Source organism: Pongo pygmaeus, chromosome 20 (assembly GCF_028885625.2).
Source record: "Pongo pygmaeus isolate AG05252 chromosome 20, NHGRI_mPonPyg2-v2.0_pri, whole genome shotgun sequence".
Taxonomy (NCBI): domain Eukaryota; kingdom Metazoa; phylum Chordata; class Mammalia; order Primates; family Hominidae; genus Pongo; species Pongo pygmaeus.
Window position 1 is genome coordinate 13,591,347 of NC_072393.2, and position 19,274 is coordinate 13,610,620.

Consider the following 19,274-nt stretch of genomic DNA (forward strand, 5'->3'; position numbering starts at 1 on the left):
GGCTGGAGTGTAGTGGGGTGATCTCAACTCACTGCAACCTCCATCTCCCGGGTTCAAGCGATTCTCGAGTCTCAGTCTCCCAAGTAGCTGGGATTACAGGCGTGCACGACCACGCCTGGCTAACTTTTTTGTATTTTTTAGTAGAGACGGGGTTTCGCCACGTTGGCCAGGCTGGTCTGGAACTCTTGACCTCGTGATCCACCCGCCTTGGCCTCCCAAAGTGCTGGGATTACAGGCGGAAGCCACCATGCCTGGCTGATCCATGAAGTATTTTATCATCTTCCTTCATCAGCTCCTTCCTTCATCCTCACTCACTCCCCACTGGACACCTGGGCAGCCACATGTCCTCACAAATGCCAGGAACATGCTGCTTCAGGACCTTTGCGCCGGCTGTTCCATCTACCTGGGCTGCTCTTCTCTGAGATATCTCCATGGCTCCCTTCATCTCCTTCACGTCTTTCAAAAAGCCCCAAGCAATTGCTGGCCTCAAACTATCCTCTCCTGCCTCAGCCTCCCAAAGTGCTGGGATTACATGTGTGAGCCACCACACCCAGCCAGGGACATGCATTTATGATCACTAACTAAACACAGTTTTGCTGCTTTATTAATTGACACTCACCAAGGGAGAGAAGGAGAGAAATGTTTATTTATTAAGGAAAATTTTAAATTAATTATATATATATGTGTGTGTGTATATATATATGTGTGTGTGTGTGTGTATATATATATATATATATTTTTTTTTTTGAGACAGAGTCTTGCTCTGTTGTCCAGACTGGAGTGCAGTGGTACGATCTCGGCTCACTGTAACTAAGCTCTGTCTCCTGGGTTCAAGCAATTCTCGTGCCTCAGCCTCCCAAGTAGCTGGGACTACAGGCGCCTGCCACCATGCCCAGCTGATTTTTTTGTATTTTAGTAGAAACGGGGTTTCACCATGTTGTCCAGGGTGGTCTCGAACTCCTGAGCTCAGGCAATCTGCCTGCCTTGGCCTCCAGAAGTGCTAGGATTACAGGCATGAGCCACCGTGCCAGGCTGATGGATGTATATATTTTTTGGATACATGTGATACTTTAATGCATTCATATGATTTGTTACTTCAGGTCTGTTTTTTTTGTTTGTTTGTTTGTTTTTTTGTTTTTTTGAGACAGTTCTTGCTCTGTCGTCCAGGCTGGAGTGCAGTGGCATGATCAGCTCACTGCAGCCCCAACCTCCCAGGCTCAAGCAGTCCTCCCATCTCAGCCTCCCAAGTAGCTGCGCCTATAGGCATCCTCCACCATGTCCAGCTAATTTAAAAATTTTTTTTGTAGAGATGGGGTCTCACTATGTGCCTAGGCTGGTCTTAAACTCTTGGGCTCAAGGGATCCTCCTGCCTCAGCCTCCCAAAGTATTGGAATTATAGATCATAATGGCCACGGTGCCCGGCCATTCAGGGTGTATAAGAAGAATTGCAACCTCTCATCTTGACAATGCACAAACTCTCTACTGTTTTATTCTATTCCTGACCTCTCGCCACCCTCTAACACTATCTCTAAGGCAGCGATCCACAAACTACAGCCCGCAGGCCAGCCATCTGTTTTTATAGGTTTAATTGGCCAACAGCCATGCTCATTCACTTATGTGTTTTATCTGTGGTTACTTTTACGCTACAGGAGCAGATTGAGTCGTTGCGATGGAGACTGTCTGGCCCACAAAGCCTGAACTATTTAATGTCTGCTATCTGCCCTTTTTATCCCAGTTGATCACTGGCTTTCCCCACCAACACGTCAACTCCTCTGTATCCAGAAGAGGGTCTGCATACAGTAGGCATTCAATGATGGTCGTTGAAAGAACCAGTGATTTATAGTCCAAAGTCTAATGCTTTGATTTTGGTCAAGACAAACATCTATGAATGAAAAAGGGCTTGGGTCAAAGGTGATTCCAAACAGTAGCAACCACTAGCCAAGGGACATGTATTTATTTATTTATTTTTAATTATTAGTTTTTTTTTGAAACAGGGTCTGGTTCTGTCACCCAGGCTGGAGTGCAGGGGTGCAATTACAGCTCGCTGCAGCTTCAAACCCTTGGGCTCAGGCAATCCTCCTTCCTCAGCCTCCTGAGTAGCTGGGACTACAGGTACACACCACCATGCCCAGCTAATTAATTTTTTTTTGTTTTTTAAAGATGGGGTCTTGCTTTTTGACCAGGCTGGTTTTGAACTCCTGGTCTCAAGCAATCTTCCTGCCTCAGCCTCTCAAAGTGCTGGGATTCCAGGCGTGAGCCACCATGCCTGGCCAGGGACATGCATTTATGATCACAAATTAAACACAGTTTTTCTGCTTTTCTAATTGACATTCACCAAAGGAGAGAAATAGAGAAGAAGAGAAACTCACAGAGAAAAGCACAAAGAAGGGTGAGGAGAAGGGAGAGAAGGAGAAGGAGGTGGAGAAAGAGAAGGAAGAGAGAGAGAGAACGCAAGAATAAAAGAGACAAAGGCTGGGCATGGTGATTCATGCCTGTAATACCAGCACTTTGGGAGGCCAAGGCAGGCAGATCACTTGAGGTCAGGAGCTCGAGACCAGCCTGGCCAACGTGTTGAAACCCCGTCTCTGTTAAAAATACAAAAAATTGGCTGGCACAGTGGCTCATGCCTGTAATCCCGGCACTTTGGGAGGCCAAGGCGGGAGAATCATGAGCTCAGGAGATCGAGACCATCCTGGCCAACATGGTGAAACCCTGTCTTTACTAAAATACAAAAAATCAGCGGGGCGTCGTGGTGCGCGCCTGTGGTCCCAGCTACTCAGGAGGCTGAGGCAGGGGAATCACTTGAACCTGGGAGTCACAGGCTGCAGTGAGCCGAGATTGCACCACTGTACTCCAGCTTGGTGACAGAGCAAGACTCCATCTCAAAACAAAACAAAACCCCCCAAAATTAGCTGGGTGTGGTGGCACGTGCCTGTAATCCCAGCTACTTGGGAGGTTGAGGCACAAGAATCGCTTGAACCCAGGAGATGCAGGTTGTAGTGAGCCGAGATCACGCCACTGCGCTCTAGCCTGGGTGACAGAGTGAGACTCTGTCTCAAAAAAAAAAAAAAAAAAAAAAAAAAGAGAGAGAGAGACAATGAGAGAGAGGGAAAAAGAAAGAAAGAGTCAGAGAGCTATGGATGAAGGGTAATGAATTGTGTCCAGAGCTGTGTGTGAACCCTGGCTTTGTCACTCTTGGCTAGGGGACCTTGAGAGGTCACATCACCCCTGTGGGCCTCTGTTTCCTCATCTGGAAGATGGGGTTAAAAATATCTTTCATCACAGGGCTGTTTTACAGATCAAGACACAATGCAAAGCTGATGCCAGGCACACAGAAGCCCTCAGCTAAAGGCAGCCCCAAATTAACTCAAGACACCCTGGTCCTGCCAGGTCACCAGACCCTCCACATCCCCTCGTTGGGGGCAACCAAGAGAGGTAAGGTCCTGTCCCCCATGAAGTGACCCCAATTTGCCTTGGCCCAGCTGGCAAAGAGGGGGTCAGGGACCTTCCCCTGTGAGGGTGGAGACAATTTCTGGCTTTTCTGAGCCACATGGGGCACATATGATGAGGGGGTCCCTGTGAAATGAGGCCACCTGTTGCTAGAGCAACACACAGCCACCAGCTCCTGTCTCCAGCAAACAGTTTTGTTGCAGTACTCAAGGGATTCCCCATTCCATCCCCTTGAGCTCAAAGCAGCCCTCAATCCTGTTTGCTGTGGGAGGCTATAAATGGCAGAATCTGAGGATGTTGACACTGAGTGAGACAGAGCTGAATTCTGACTCTCAATCATTGTGCACAGCTCTGGGACTCAGTTTCTTCCGCTGTAAAATGGGGATATTAAAGGCCCTAGCTCAGAGAGTTTTATATTTTTACTGTCAAGGAATCCCAGGCTGATGCCTAGGGAAGTAGCCAGAACAGGGTGGCACAGAGGAAGTGGCCGATCACCCATCTTGATTCCACAAGGCTACCCAGAGCCTGCTCTGGCCCAGGAAGGTCCAGGGAAGAGGCCCGTCTAGTGGGCATGGGAGCCATGTGGATACCTTGGAGCCTCCAGGTCAAGAGCAGAGATGGGCTGTGTTGATGGAGGTTTGTTTTGTAGCAGTTAGAAGTGAGTTGAACCTCACTTTTGGCACAGAATTTCCGGTAAACCTGCATTTGTAGTCCTTGGGTATGGACAGAAACTCACACCATCCCAAAGCTCTTAGGGGGTAGGTTCACCTTGATGCCCAGCCAGTGCCCCAATCCTCCCTCCTCTGAGAGGCTTGGCCTCCTAGAGCAGAGCCTCTCAACCTCAGTACTACTGACATTTTGGGCTGGGTAACTGGTTGTGATGGGGGCTGAGCCAGACACGGATGGTGAGAACTCCAGTTACCTGCTAAACTATCACCTCCTCTGAGGGGTTTTCTAGCCATAGTGACTGGAGAAGCCACTGGCAAGATTCTCTCAGTTTCAGCTTGGGGAGGAAATGCTTAGGGGTTTGTGGATAGAATTCAAGGAGTTCATGAATTTAGATAGAAAATAATTACCCCTTTACTTCCTCTCACTTTCACTGGAAGTGGAACATTTTCTTCCATGATGATTGGAGGTGGCAGACCGCAGAATCAGTGACCCCCATCACCAACAGAAATCACATATAGTTCACAGATATCATGCAAAGTCTTTTAAGCTTAATACTCCCATGAAATCCCAAGACTTATCCAACCCATCGCTGGGACTTGTTGTTGATGTGTTATAAAGAATCACATCTCTTAAATGACATCACAACTCCTTAAAAAAAAAATTCTGGGCTGGTCACAGTGGCTCATACCTGTAATCCCAGTGACTCTGGAGGCTGAGGTGGGAGGATCACTAGAGGCCAGAAGCTCGAGGCCAGCCTGGGCAACGTAGTGAGACCATGTCTCTACCAAAAAAATACAATTAGCTGGGCGTGATGGTGTGTGCCTATAGCCCTAGCTATTCAGGAGGTTGAGGTGGGAGGATCGCTTGAGACCAGGAGTTTGAGGCTGCAGTGAGCTATGATTGCATCACTGCACTCCAGCTTAGGAGACAGAGCAAAACCCCAAAAAACTGGGATTATGAGTTTTTGGGAAGAACACTATATAGGCATAAAATCAAGGGTTACATAATATCCACGTCCCTGGGGGATACTAATCTTCATCATTTGGTTAAAGTGGTATCTATCTGTTCCTCCACTATAAAACTTCTATTTTCCCCTTTGCCTATTCTATTCTTCGGAAATGAGTCACTAAGTCCAGCCCACTCTCAAAGTAGGGGAGATTAGTCTCCACCTCCTGGGGCAGTAGGGAGTGAAGTTTACATACTTTAAATGGAATTCTTTTGTAAGAAAGATTTGCCTGTTTTTCATTTATCTTGTGTATTTAATAATAAAATAAAAACGATCATTTATTTACTTATGTGTTTATTTAAGAGATGGGGTCTTGCTGTTGCCCAGGCTGGAGTGCAGTGGCAGGATCATAGCTCACTGCAGCCTTGAACTGCTGGGCTCAAGCAATCCTCCTGCCTCAGCCTCCCAAGTAGCTGGAACTACAGACATGTACCCACCATACCAGGCTAATTAAAAAACATTGTTTTTTGAGATGTAGTTTTGCTCTTGTTGCCCAGGCTGGAATGCAATGGCGTAATCTCAGTTCACTGCAACCTCTGTTTCCCAGGTTCATGTGATTCTTCTGCCTCAGCCTCCTGAGTAGCTGGGACTACAGGCGTGTGCCACCACGCCTGGCTAATTTTTGTATTTTTAGTAGAGACGGGGTTTCACCGTGTTGGCCAGGCTGGTCTCGAACTCCTGACCTCGTGATCCACCCGCCTCAGCCTCCCAAAGTGCTGGGATTACAGGCGCCCGCCACCATGCCTGGCTAATTTTTGTATTTTTAGTAGAGATGAGGTTTCGCCATATTGGCCAGGCTGGTCTCAAACTCCTGACCTCAGGTGATCTGCCTGCCTCGGCCTCCCAAAGTGCTGGGATTATAGGTGTGAGCCACCATGCCTGGCCTCCTTGATCCCTGTTTAAAAACTTGTTTCTCCCACTCATCATTTTTTTTTCTTTGTTTTTTGACAGGGTTTCACTCTGTTGCCCAGGCTGGAGTACAGTGGCGTGATCACGGCTTATTTCCACCTCTGACTCCAGGGCTCAAGTGATCCCATCCTCCTGTCTCAGCCTCCTGAGTAGCTGGGACTACAGATGTATGCCACTATGCCTGGCTAATTTTTGTATTTTTGTATTATTATTATTTTTTTTTGTAGAGATTGGGTTTCACTGTGTTGCCCAGGCTGGCCTCAAACTCTTGGGCTCAAGTGATCCACCCATCTCAGACTCCCAAATTGCTGGAATTACAGGCATGAACCACTGCGCCCAGCACCCCCCACTCATCATTATATGGTGAGCCTTTCCCCTGTATCCTTAATATTCTCCCAGCAGACGATTTTTAATGATGACATAATATGCCATCATACGGAAGGACCATACGGTATTTAACCGATCTCCTATTGTCAGGCTTTCAATTGCTTCCAGTTTTGTTCTAATTTTGTAAATAACTCTGGGATGCATATCCTGATATAAACCTTCAACAGCATCGCTGATTAGTTGAGCTTAGATTTCTTCAAAAGGCATTTAAACCAGGAAGCCAAGGGAGAAAAACAAGAAACGAATACAAAATCTGGAAGGGAATCAAACACATCCTGTAGGTGAGCTGCCACTGTTCTCCATGCTGAGAATGCTCTTTCCAAAACATCTGCCTGGCTCCCTCCTTCTCTGCTCAAACATCACCTCCTCTGAGGAGCCCTCCCTGATTGCCTGACCTAGACTAGCGAACCACCCATCACTTGTTCTCTTGTGTAGCTTTTGTTCCTATTGGGCTTCCCATAGTACATACACATTTGCTTAGTGTCTCCTGTTTTCTGGGTGATTATTTATCATGTTTACCGTTTGCATGTGTCTCTCCTACCAGGGTGGAGATTTTAGTCTGTCTTCTTCGTTGCAGTGTCTCCAATCACCTAGTCATTGCCTGGCACACAGTAGGTGCTCAATAAATAATTACTGGATAACTGAAAGGATGTTAAGAGAATAAATGTGGTGCTAGGATCTTACAAAGGGCTGCCTACCCAGGTGGGCAGCCTCTGCGGTACATCTGTGTCCATGGATTCCAAGATGCTTGGAGCGACTGTCTGGACTCTCTGTTGATCCCAACTACTAGCTTGTTCAGAGCTGGGTAAATGGAGTTGGCTGGCAAGGCCACACCCACTGGCTTCGGCTCCAGCACTAGTCATGGAGGACAAAGATTTCCAGACACTCTGCTTGCCTATGGCCAAACAGATCGAGGTACATTCTAGGACAGACCCAGGATGGGGCTAGCCCAAGGGAGACGGCTGGGCACGAAGGCAGAACCCAAGAGTGCTCCAACGCAGCAGCTGTGTCCTCCTCAGCAGAAACTCAAAGATGGGCACCTTAGCCCCTGCACCCTGGCACTGACAGATGCTACTGATTGTTTTAGGGGTGGAGAAGGGGTTATCTCACTTTGGGAAGCCCCAGACAAGAGTTCACATGCAAGTCGTTTTATTTAGGAGGAGTTATAAATGGAATTGTGTCCTCCTGCTACACACACAAAAATGTTTAAGTCCTAACCCCCTGGTACCTCAGAATGTGATCTTATTTGGAAATAGGGTAATTGCAGACGTAATTAGTTAAAATTAGGTTGGACTGGAGTAGGGTAGGTTCTGATCCAATACAACTGATGTCCTTCTAAGAAGAGGAGAAGACACACAGACACACCAAGGGAGGATGCTATGTTTTTTTTTTTTTTGAGAAGGAGTCTCATTCTGTCGCCCAGGCTGGAGTGCAGTGGCATGATCTTGGCTCACTGCAACCTCCACCTCCCGGGTTCAAGTGATTCTCCTGCCTCAGCCTCCCAAGTGGCTGGAATTACAGGCACCCGCCCACCACGTCTGGCTAATTTTTGTATCTTTAGCAGAGATGGGGTTTCACCATGTTGGCCAGGCTGGTCTCAAACTCCTGACCTCAAGTGATCTGCCCACCTTGGCCTCCCAAAGTGCTGGGATTACAGGCATAAGCCATTGTGCCCAGGCTGGGAGGATGCTATTAGATGACAGAAGACTGGAATGGAGAATGAAGACTCTAGAAGCCAAGGAGTCCCAAAGATTGTGGGAAACCAGCAAAAGCCAGGAAGAAGCAAAGAAGGATCCTCCCCCGGAGGCTTTTGAGGGGCGTGTTGTCAGCTCTGCTAACATCTTGGGGTTGGACTTCTGGCTTCCAGAACTGTCAGACCATAAATTCCTGTTGTTTTAAGCTACCCAGTCTGTGGTGCTTCATTATAGCAGCCCCAGGAAATAAATCTAAAAGTTCATCCCAGGAAATACCAGACAGGGAAGGAAAGGTGGCAAGTGAAGGGTGTGTACATGACCAGGTTAGCACTGCGGGCAACCAGAGCCTGATCCCACTGGAAAGATGCGGGGCAGATCAAAATGCCCGACGGGGAGGGAGCTGGGGTATTTATCCACTGACTTCTCCAGGCACTGGCTGGGGGCTGCTCCTAGGGGTTGTCCATGAAGGCCAGGTGATCACAGCAGCCCCAGAGAGAGGCAGAGAGTGACAGGTGATTGCAGTATAAGGCATCCCCGTCCTCAAGGAACCTTGGTCTTCTGGCCCAGGGTTTCCTGACAGAAACCTTACTGACATTTGGGCCTGGATCATTCTCTATGGTGGGGCAGAGGTGGGGGATGCTGTGCATTGTAGAATGTTGAGTAGCATCCATGGCCTTCACCCACTTGATGCCAATAGCATCCTCCTTCTTCCCATCCAGTTGTGACAACCAAAAACGTCTGCAGCCACTGCCAACTGTCCCCTGGGGGCAGAAATCATCCCTGAGCGAGAAGCCGTGTTCTAGGTTCACATTAGGGCCAAATCATTGCATGCGCTGCTAACCAAAGGACGAGGGTGGGATGTAGATGTATGAAAAGTGCTAGAAAGCCACTCTGAGTTAGTGGTTAATAGCAGGGCCAGGGAGAGGAATAAAGTAAGACCTCTCACACCTCACTCCACTTCCTCAGGCGCTGCTGGAGCTGTTATGATGAAAAATTCATGCACATTTCTAAAAGGAACACCATTCAGGGTGGGGAATTTGACTTACACGGAGGTCACCCCGGGCCAGGATCAGTTCTAAATACTTCATGCAAATCCACCTTACTTAGTCCTCATGCCTCATGAGGTGGGACTATGCTTCTCTTCGTTTTGCACATGTGGAAATGGGGGCACAGAGAGGCCAAGCACCTTGCCAAAGGCTGCACAGCAAGGAAGTGGAAGAGTCGGAAGGAACCCAGACAGGCTGACACCTGAGACTCTGCTCTTAACCACTCAGTTTGTGTCCCCAGAGGTGGCTTAGCTCTAAGCTTAGAGGCTTCCAGGGCAAACACCCATTGGACAATGATGTTTATAACTGAGCCCTCTGGAAATTCACACTTCCTGTCCCACCCCTGGGCACACCCCCAGCATCTTAATCTGAACCCCCAGACGCTTTCTCTGGTCATCCAACCCTGTGACATATCCCTTTTTTATGCTCACAATTTTTTTCAGCTCCCATTCCCCACTCCCATTCTCTCCCTGAGTTCCCTAGCCTTCTCCATTTCCCAGTCTCTTTCCCTCTCAGGAGGGTTCATTTCCTGCTGGAGCCTCCTCTCACACCAGCCTTGCAAAGTAAAAACCTAGAACCCATAAAAATTCCCCAGCGAGTTTTAGCCAATTGGGTCTGACCCTTTGTCCAAGCTGTTTGCAGGTGAGGGCCAAGAGAGGGCCTGAGCTCGGATCTGCCGCCTGTTCCCAGAGATGCTACACTCAGACGAGGTTTTCATGCAAATTAGAACACCATGTCCCTTCCCCACATCCTTCTTTCTGTCAGTAAATTATCAGGATAACAGTAGAAATCGTATGTTGTCTATGATATGAATGACATTCTTGTGCAGTGCGTGATAGGTGCAACTGTTCATGTGGCTCCTTTTGCTGCCTACTCCCAACTAAAACGGGCCTTTGTTCATCAGGATTACAAGGATGAGTTTTTGCAAATCTCCCTCCACCCACAAGTGGGGAAATTCCTTAACCCATTTATGCCAGAGGTTGCAATTTGTGTGTGTGTGAAAAATCAGACCTTAGCGATGACCTTGAGCAGCAGGATGTAAATAACTCCCACAGGATTAGCATTCCAATAATGGAACACTAGGCATAAATGGGTTGTTAAGGAACATACACTAAGACCAAGAGGAAAGTTCAGCTTCTCTATGTACAGGAGGAGGAAGCCAGGTATTGCTCCCGGGGCAGGCCAACCCCTGGCCTAACCTTAAATGGTAATTTCAGCCCTTAGGGCAGGTGAAGAGGAGACCTCCACTGGTCAACAGAGCTGTGTTTATGGAGCAGCCCCAGGGTGCTCTGTGGGGTCACTACACTTGTGGCATCCTTGTGTTTGATCCTGAATCCTTGGCTCTGCCCCATTCCAGCTGCTGACAAGTGACCTGCCTGGGGACTGCTTACCTGCATAGTAGGTGAGGGAAGGTGAACTGTGGTGAGGACAGAGTGGGGTTTAAAACTTGCACACCTAAATATCTATCAAAATTATAAATGCATTTAGGCTGGGTGCGGTGGCTCACACCTGTAATCCTAGCACTTTGGGAGGCTGAGGCAGGAGGATTGCTTGAGGCCAGGAGTCTGAAAGCAGCCTGGGAAACATAGTGAGACCCCATCTCTATAAAATTGTTCTTAAAAATTAGCTAGGTATGGTGGTGTGTGCCTGTGGTCCCAGCTACTCAGGAGGCCGGGGTGGGAGGATCACCTGAGCCCAGAAGTTTAAGGCTGCAGTGAACTATGATTATACCACTACAGCCTGGATGATAGAGGGAGACCTTGTCTCTAAAAAAACAAAACAAAAATCTTCCCCAAAAATAAAATTATAAATGCATTTAGTCTTTGATCCTGCAATCCCACTTTTGGGAATGGAGACCCTCCAACCCCTAGCTATATCTGCAAAAGTATGAAGAGGTACGTGCAACATTGCTCCTGGCAGAGCAGCATCATGTTCGATGTCAGTGGACAGGAAGCCAGTCAAGCATTTCTCTTAATGGCAAACAAATAAACTATGGGCAGCCACACAATAGAACGCTATGCAGCTGTGCAAAAGAATACAGAAGGCCAGGCGTGGTGGCTCACGCCTGTAATCTCAGCACTTTGGGAGGCGGAGGTGGGAGGATCGCTTGAGCTCAGGAGTTCCAGACCAGCCTGGGCAACACGGAAGAACCCTGTCTCTACAAAAATTAGCTGGGCATACTAGTGTGCACCTGTGAAGAGACTGTCCATGTCCTGCAATGGAAAGATCTCTAGAACGTGTGGTTATGAGAAAAAAAATCACAGAATTGAACAGCATGTATAGAATGCTACTCCTTGGGATAAGAAAGAAGGGGGAGGATATAGATTTGATTATGCATATAATTATAATTGCATAAATAAACATTGGAAGGATATTCTGAGGAACTAAAGGGGTTGCATATTGTGGGGAGAGGAAATAGCATGCAAGTGGGGGCAGGGATACATCTTTCCAGAAACATCCCTAATATTTTTAAGATCTAGGGCAAGAGTACAAAAGCAGACCACATACTACGGGGAAATATTTAAAAGGTAACTAAATAAAACATGCTGTGTGCTTCTACTTTTGCAAATATACCTTTCTTTACACTTCGGAAGGTCAGGGTGGAATTTAGAATCCGGATATCTGCACTGGGTCAAGATGTGGGGAGAGCCAGCACTGTCCTGTCCCTCTCTCTTCTTAGTCATGGCTCTGTCCTGCCAGAGGGGCTCCACACATATGTGTGGGCATTCCAGCTTGTACATCCAAGCTCTGGCCACATTTGTGTCAACAGCCACCCCTCAGATGTCCTTGGCCCTCAGGTGGGTTACGAACAGATCCATATGAGAATTGCATGCAAGTTCATGGAACCTGGCCATGGGCAGGGAATTCCAGGATCCTGGTAACTCAGAACATGGTCTAGAAAGTAGGGCACAAGCTCTTGGTAGACACATCCCCTTGGCTCCAGGAACTTCTCATCCCACGGGGAGTGGTATAGCTGGAGAAGGGCTGGGTGAGCCTCAGGGCAGGGCCCCCTTGCCTACGTCCAAAGATATTACTCTATCTTTTATCTGTGTTGGTTTTTGGATCATATAACCTTTCCATATTCAAAAATCTAAAATTATATCTAAACACTTGCACAATGAAAAATGACGTTGCATCTGGGGGCCCTACAGACTTCTACGCCCTATAGTTAGAGTTCTGCTCTTGAGCCCCTGTAATCTTCGAAAGCCTGAGCCTCAGAGGCCAGCTTCACTGGGGCTGTGTTGTCCTTGGGCTGCCTCCCCCAGCTCAGGGTCCCTCCATTGCAGCCTTGGAGTCTCACTGGTCCCGGGAGGCCACCTCCCTGAGACTCTGATTGTCCATACACACTGTCCCAGCATCACTTACATTGTAGAGGAGATCAGTCCACCCTTCCATGGTTATGCACTGGAAAACAGTCAGCACTGCAAACAGGATGTTGTCGAACTGAGTGATCCCATTGTTGGGCCCTTCCCAGTAGGGCTGACATTTGGTCCCATTGGGGCAGGTGCGGGCGGGCTCTTCTGTCCCACATGGAGCCGGAGACTCACCCTGAATGTCATCTACAAAAGGGAAGGGGAGAAAAGTCAGGGGAAGGAGCAGGGAAAACCAGCTCTAAGAAATAGGGACCAGTGACTCTACAGTGTTGTTGGAATGAATAACTATTGGGACAAACGTGATCAGTCTTCAAAGAGATCAATGTTTGGCTTTGTGGGTCTATTATTTGTTTTCTATTGATTAATTTCTTCTCTGAGCTTTACTACTTTTCTCTTTCTGTTTTCCATGTGTTTTTTTTTCTATTCTTTTCCTAAACTTTTGAGATGGATGGATTAATTGCCTTCAAGGCTATAAATTGCCTTTAAGTGTGGCTTTACCTGCATCCCAAAATTTTGTCATGCATTATCATTATTGATCAAGTAAAATATTTTCTAATTTCCATTATTATTTCTTCTTTGACCTATGGGTAATTTAGATGTATTTGTTTTTTAAAAAAACTTATTAGGTGTATGTGTATATATATATAAAGACAGAGGGGAGAGGGAGACAGGGAGAGAAGGGGGGAGAGAGAGAGCGAGAGAGAAGTATAGAACAGTATAATGATTCACCATGTACCTATCACCAATTTAGACACTTATCTACTTACTTCTGGCCAATTTTGTTTCATCTATTCATCTGTATCCCCTCCAAACACTTTGCCTTGCCACTAGAATTTTTTTTTTGAGACAAAGTCTCATTCTGTCACCCAGGCTGGAGTGCAATGGCATGATCTCAGCTCACTACAATCTCCGACTCCCAGGTCCAAGGGATTCTCCTGCCTCAGGCTCCCAAGTAGCTGGGATTACAGGTGACCACCACCACACCTGGATAATTTTTGTATTTTTAGTGGAGATGGGGTTTCACCATAGTGGCCAGGCTGGTCTCGAACTCCTGACCTCAAGTGATCCACCCACCTCGGCCTCCCAAAGTGCTGGGATTACAGGCGTGAGCCACCGCGCCCAGCCTAGAATATTTTTAAAGCAAAGCTCAGACATCATATCATTTCATCCGTAAATGAGAGGCATGTCTCTTAATCTGCAAACACTTTTAGAGTTCTCTTTTTGTTACTGATTTCCAGCTTAATTGCATTATGGTCAGAAAATATGTTTTGTATTTGTATTTTTTTCAGCTTTTTGACCTCTGTTGAGACAAACTTTATGGTCCATAATATAGTCAGTTTTAGTAAATGTGCCGTGTGCACAGTGCAGCTGGTAAGTGCAGCCTTCTTCCGACATCCATTAGGACAAATTTGTCAAGCGCGTTGTGTTATTCTCCTATAAGCCTTGCTGATTTTTTTCTTCTTGGGATGTACTGGGCTCAGGGAGCTGTTCTGGGGGTGAGGGACACCAGTACACACAGTTCCTACCCTTGCCTAAGGGTAAGGAACAGGAGCTGAGCTTTCTCCCCAAATAGCAGGAGGCAGGCTGTGAAAATGCCACAAGGAGAGAGAAACGTGCCAATAGACACCCCTCTTGCTGGAAACCAAAGACAGCTTCCTGGGGAGGTGGCAGTCAGGCTGAACGCTAAAAGGTCAGTCCAAATCTTAAGGTATTGATGGGGTAGGGAGGCAGGAAAGCTCACATCCTGGGAGTGTCCTCATTTTACCAGCACAGCGGGTCTGAGAGGACCTTATTCTGTGAGCGATGCTTTTGAAGGTTTTCAAAGACGACCGTGGCATTGTCGGACAAGAAAACAAACAGCTGAGTGTGTGTAAACTCAAGCTTCCTACTCAACAAAAATATCTCTCAATGTATGTGCTACAGACTTTGCAGCACCAATTCTCTGCTCCCTTGACTGAGCACACAGCAGAGGGAAATAAACCAATGCTGAATGAATGAATATTGTTGGCCTTTCAAGCTCTGGCTGAATAGAAACTCCAAGTCTAGCCTCGCCATGAACTTAAGTTGTTGGAAACGCCTTCCTCACTTATGCTGGACTTGGTACATGAACTATTATTCGATAAATACAGGTTGGAAGGCAAAAATCTTTTAAACATAAGGCTCAGAGCAGAGAACAAAATAAATCCATGGGTTCCTATAATAAATGAGAACTATCGTTTAGCATGGCACCTGTGCCTGGAATCTTCTCTGTCTCCACGCCATGTCCAAGTCTGGCTCAATTCCCACCCTCCATGTAGCCTCTTTGTGTAGCCCAGTTAATACAGCCCCAGTCCCTCCCTCCCTCCTTCCCTCCCTCCCTCCCTTCCTTCTTTCCTCTCTCTCTCTCTCTCTTTTTTTTTTTGAGACAGGGTCTCACTTTGTCACCCAGGCTGCAGTGCAGGCTCCATCATAGCTTACTGCAGCCTCACAGCCTCCAATTCCTGGGCTCAAGTGATCCTTCTTCCTCAGCCTCCTGAGTAGCTAGGACTACAGGCATGTACCACCACTCATGGCTAATTTTTAAATTTTTTTATTTTGAGAAGAAATCTCACTCTGTTGCCCAAGCTGCAGTGCAGTAGCATGATCTCGGCTCACTGTAACCTCTATGTCCCAGGTTCAAGTGATTCTCCTGCCTCAGCCTCTCAAGTATGTGGTACTACAGGCACACGCCACCATGCCTGGCTAATTTTTTTTCTTTTTTTGTATTTTTAGTAGAGACGGGGTTTCACTATGTTGGCCAGGCAGGTCTTGAACTCCTGACCTTTTGATCCGCCTGCCTCGGCCTCCCAAAGTGCTGGGATTACAGGCATGAGCCACTGCACCCGGCCAATTTTTAAATTTTTATTTTAGCAGAGACAGCGTCTTGCTATGTTGCCTAGGCTGGTCTCAAACTAATGGCCTCAAGGGATACTCCCACCTCAGCCTCTCAAAGTGCTGGGATTACAGGTGTGAGCCACTGCACCTGGCCCCTTTCAGGCATACAATAGCTACTGAATTTTCACATTTAGGGGGGCGTGGGTATAATCACACATTAGCCTTCACCGTTAAAAATGGCTGCAAATGAGGGGTCTTGTTTCCTCTATTTTGGAAGCTCTTAGAAAGCAGGAAGCCTTCCACTTTATCTTTGCTTCCTTCTAAGCGATTGGCACGGTGCTGGGCGCACAGGAGCTGGGCGCACAGGAACTGGGCTCCCGACACTGAGGAATGCTACTGAAAACGGGTCTATCTTTAGCAGCTTTGCAATCCCCCTCAACCCCCCAACCACCGACACGAAACACTCTGAGCGTTGCTTCTAGAAAAACAAGCGTCCAGAGTGTCTGAGGAATTCGGTTATAAATACATTTTAAAATTAACCCACTGCCTGGGTGTCTGTATATATCTGTCTCTTACTCACACGTCTTATATTTTTAATCGTGAGCTAGCTTTTCAGTCTTTCTCCTAAATCGAGGCTTCCTCCCCTCTGGTGGTACCACCCACATCTGTCCCCTCAAAACCCCACTTGGACCCAAGCCAACCCCATGGCCTCTTCTCCTTTAGCTAGTCTAAAATAAAACCTCACAGAAACCTAGCATCCAGGAGTCCTGGTTTCTCTGCTCACGGCTGATTTTTCCAAGAGGCCCTGCCCCATATTCATTCTCTCTCTCTCTCTCTCTCTCTCTCTCCCTCTCTCTCTCTCTCTCTCTCGCATTTCCGCCTGGGTGACGAGGCCAGGAGCAGAAATAGCTCTGCCTCAATTAACACCTTCTTCATCAGGGAAAGAAATAATTAGGACATTCCATATTGAGCAAACTTCACAAGCCCAGGAGAGAAGGAGACAAGAGGAGCAAGAGAAAAAGAGGAAAAAAAAAACCAAACCAAAAAAACCCACAAAAAACCCCAAACCTCCAACCATTGCAAATAAACCTTCCCCAGTGGGTTTTCCCTCCCGCCTGGGGAGGAGTGGGGAGGGAGGGCTCAGGGGCTGCCTCTGCGGATCCACTTGGGGGTCACTGGGTGGAGAGGGTGGGTGGAAATCCACTCCCAGACAGAATCTTCTTCTGTGGCTGCCTTTCCCAAATAAGGGGCCTGAAACCTCTTTCTCTGCCCACCTGGGTTCCCCTTTGGGCTTCTTGATTCCTTCTATCCACTCCTTCAATTCACAGCTCCCTTGACCCAAATCATCAGAACCAGAGCTGCCATTCAGTCTGTCTGCACCCAGATGGCCAGTGGTCCAAATATTGAAATACTGAAGGCATCTTTTCCTACTTGATTCCATTTCATTCTGGAGCTTTAGAGAGCAAGCAGCTAGAGTTTGGACAGGCAAAGATTTAACTGAAAACGTATCCAAGGGCTATTTGGTTCCTGAGTGTGGATCGTGGCAGACACACTGCTTCCACACTGCTGGTTCAGAGCTGAGCCCTGGGAGAGTGTCTCTGGGCTGCCTGGCTTTTCCGGGGCTCACCCCACCCCCAGACCCAGCCACTGAAGGGTTAATGTGGGCATAGTCAGGGAGGGGCAGAACACTGCTGAGTGCTAGGTTCTGATTGGCTGGTGTCAGGACTCCCAATTGGGGTATCTCTGGCACATCCTGGGGGTTGGGGGAGACGAGGAGGACTCATCCAGTACTCTCACCTTCCACAAGGTACCACTCACACTGCATTTAGGCAGTAACCCTTTTCTGGCCCAACTCTCCCCACTTCTTGCTTGCTTTAGAAGTCAGGACTGGTTGAGGTCTGAAAGCACTCAGAATACCTGTTCCACTCAGCCAGATGTGCCAGGCATTAATTCCCACTCTAGGAGCAGTCCTCACCAATGTCAGAAAGAAGCCAGTGTATAAATACCCCAGCTCCCTTGCCCCTTGGCTGGGACGGCTCTGAGGTGTGTGTTCTTTTTTTATTTATATTTGTATTTATTTATTTGAGATGGAGTCTCGCTCTTTTGCCAGGCTGGAGTGCAGTGGTGTGATCTTGGCTCACTGCAACTTCTGCCTCCCAGGTTCAAGTGATTCTCCTGCCTCAGCCTCCTGAGTAATTGGGACTACAGGTGCCTGCCACCACACCCAGCTAATTTTTGTATTTTTTAGTACAGATGGGTTTCACCATGTTGGCCAGGATGGTCTCTGACTCCTGATCTCAGGTGATCCACCCCCCTCGGCCCCCCAAAGTGCTGGGATTGCAGGCGTGAGCCACCATGCCCAGCTGAGTTGTGTGTTCTTTGCTGTCTCCCAGAGGTGCCCAGGGGGATCCAGTCCCAGTTGTAAGTGATAACCCGCTTGGTAGCACACCCTTTAACAGATCCCTTCCTTTCTCTGCTCACTTCCTCATTCTCCTGATGGTGCTTTCTGGGATCATTTCCAAATAAACTCTTTCTCTGCTGGGTCACCTTCTGTGGAACCCCAACCCTTTCAACAGCTAAGATCTCAGAGGCTATTTCACCCACTGCCTCTCCTGCAGTGCTCTCTGAAGGAGACGGTCCTCCCAGCTGCCAGGAGAAAGGAGCACACCCCTGCCTAATCCTCCCAAGAGCTTGTCTGTGAAGGAGAAAACTGGAAAGACACATCATGCTCCGTGGACCTACCTGTCCCCTCTTCAAAGCAGGTGGTATGAAATTTTCCCATATAAAATTCTAACCCTATAATTGCAAAAATAAGGATTGCAAAAAATAGGAGGAGGCCGATCTGCAGCAAAGGGATCATCGCCTTCATGATCGACTTCAGGACGACTTGTAAACCTGGGGGGACACAGAGAGAGGCCCCATAAGCCCATGAGCAAGTACCCCCAAACCCCGCCACCAAGACGCCAAGGTCTCTCCCAAACAGAGCAGATGTGTTCCCGAGGGAACCTCAAGCACCCAGGAGCCTGGGGATTGGGCAGTGGTGAAGGAAGCACCACACGGAGGCTGATCCTTATCATAGGAACAACCCTTCCTAGGTTTTTTTTTTCCTTTGAGACAGGGTTTTGCACTGCTGCTCAGGCGGCAGTGCAGTGGCACAATCATAGCTCACTGCAGCCTCAACCTCCTGGGCTCAGGCGATCCTCCTGCCTCAGTCCCTGGAATAGCTAGGACTACAGGCATGCACCACCATGCCTGGCTAAATTTTAAAACTTGTTTGTAGAGATGGGGTCTTGCTATGTTGCCCAGGCTGGCCTGAAGCGCCTGGCCTCCAAGCACTCAAACTCCTCAGCCTCCTAAAGTGCTAGGATTATAGGTGTGAGCCACCATACCTGGCCCCTATTATTATTTTTTTATTTTTTATTTTTTTTGAGGCAGATTCTCATTCTGTCGCCCAGGCTGGAGTGCAGTGGTGCCATCTCGGCTCACTGCAAGCTCTGCCTCCCAGGTTTACACCATTCTCCTGCCTCAGCCTCCCAAGTAGCTGGGACTACAGGTGCCCACCACCACGCCCAGCTAATTTTTCATATTTTTAGTGGAGACGGGGTTTCACCGTGTTAGCCAGGATGGTCTCGATCTCCCAACCTCGTGATCCGCCCGCCTCGGTCTCCCAAAGTGCTGGGATTACAGGCATGAGCCACCGCGCCCAGCCTTATTATTTTTTAAAAAGCAATTTTAACTTTAAAGTATTTATTTATTTATTTATTTATTTATTTATTTATTTTAATTAGCCAGGCATGATGGTGCATGCCTGTAGTCCTAGCTACTCTAGCGACTGAGGCAGGAGGATCACTTGAGCCCAGGAGGTTAAGGCTGCAGTGCACTGCAG

The 19,274-nt window shown here is 47.9% G+C and overlaps 1 protein-coding gene across 5 annotated transcripts in view; it reads right to left on the reverse strand.

The window, feature by feature from the left end:
- CACNA1A (calcium voltage-gated channel subunit alpha1 A) overlaps window positions 1–19,274 on the reverse strand; it is a 300,689-nt gene that overhangs the window by 141,597 nt on the left and 139,818 nt on the right. For all 5 annotated transcript variants that reach the window (XM_054464221.2, XM_054464220.2, XM_054464222.2 and 2 more), the window contains exons 5-6: window positions 18,131–18,283; window positions 12,528–12,721 (exon numbers count right to left, since the gene is read on the reverse strand). In XM_054464221.2, the coding sequence (XP_054320196.2) occupies window positions 12,528–12,721; window positions 18,131–18,283 (347 nt within the window). The remainder of the gene's footprint in view (window positions 1–12,527; window positions 12,722–18,130; window positions 18,284–19,274) is intronic.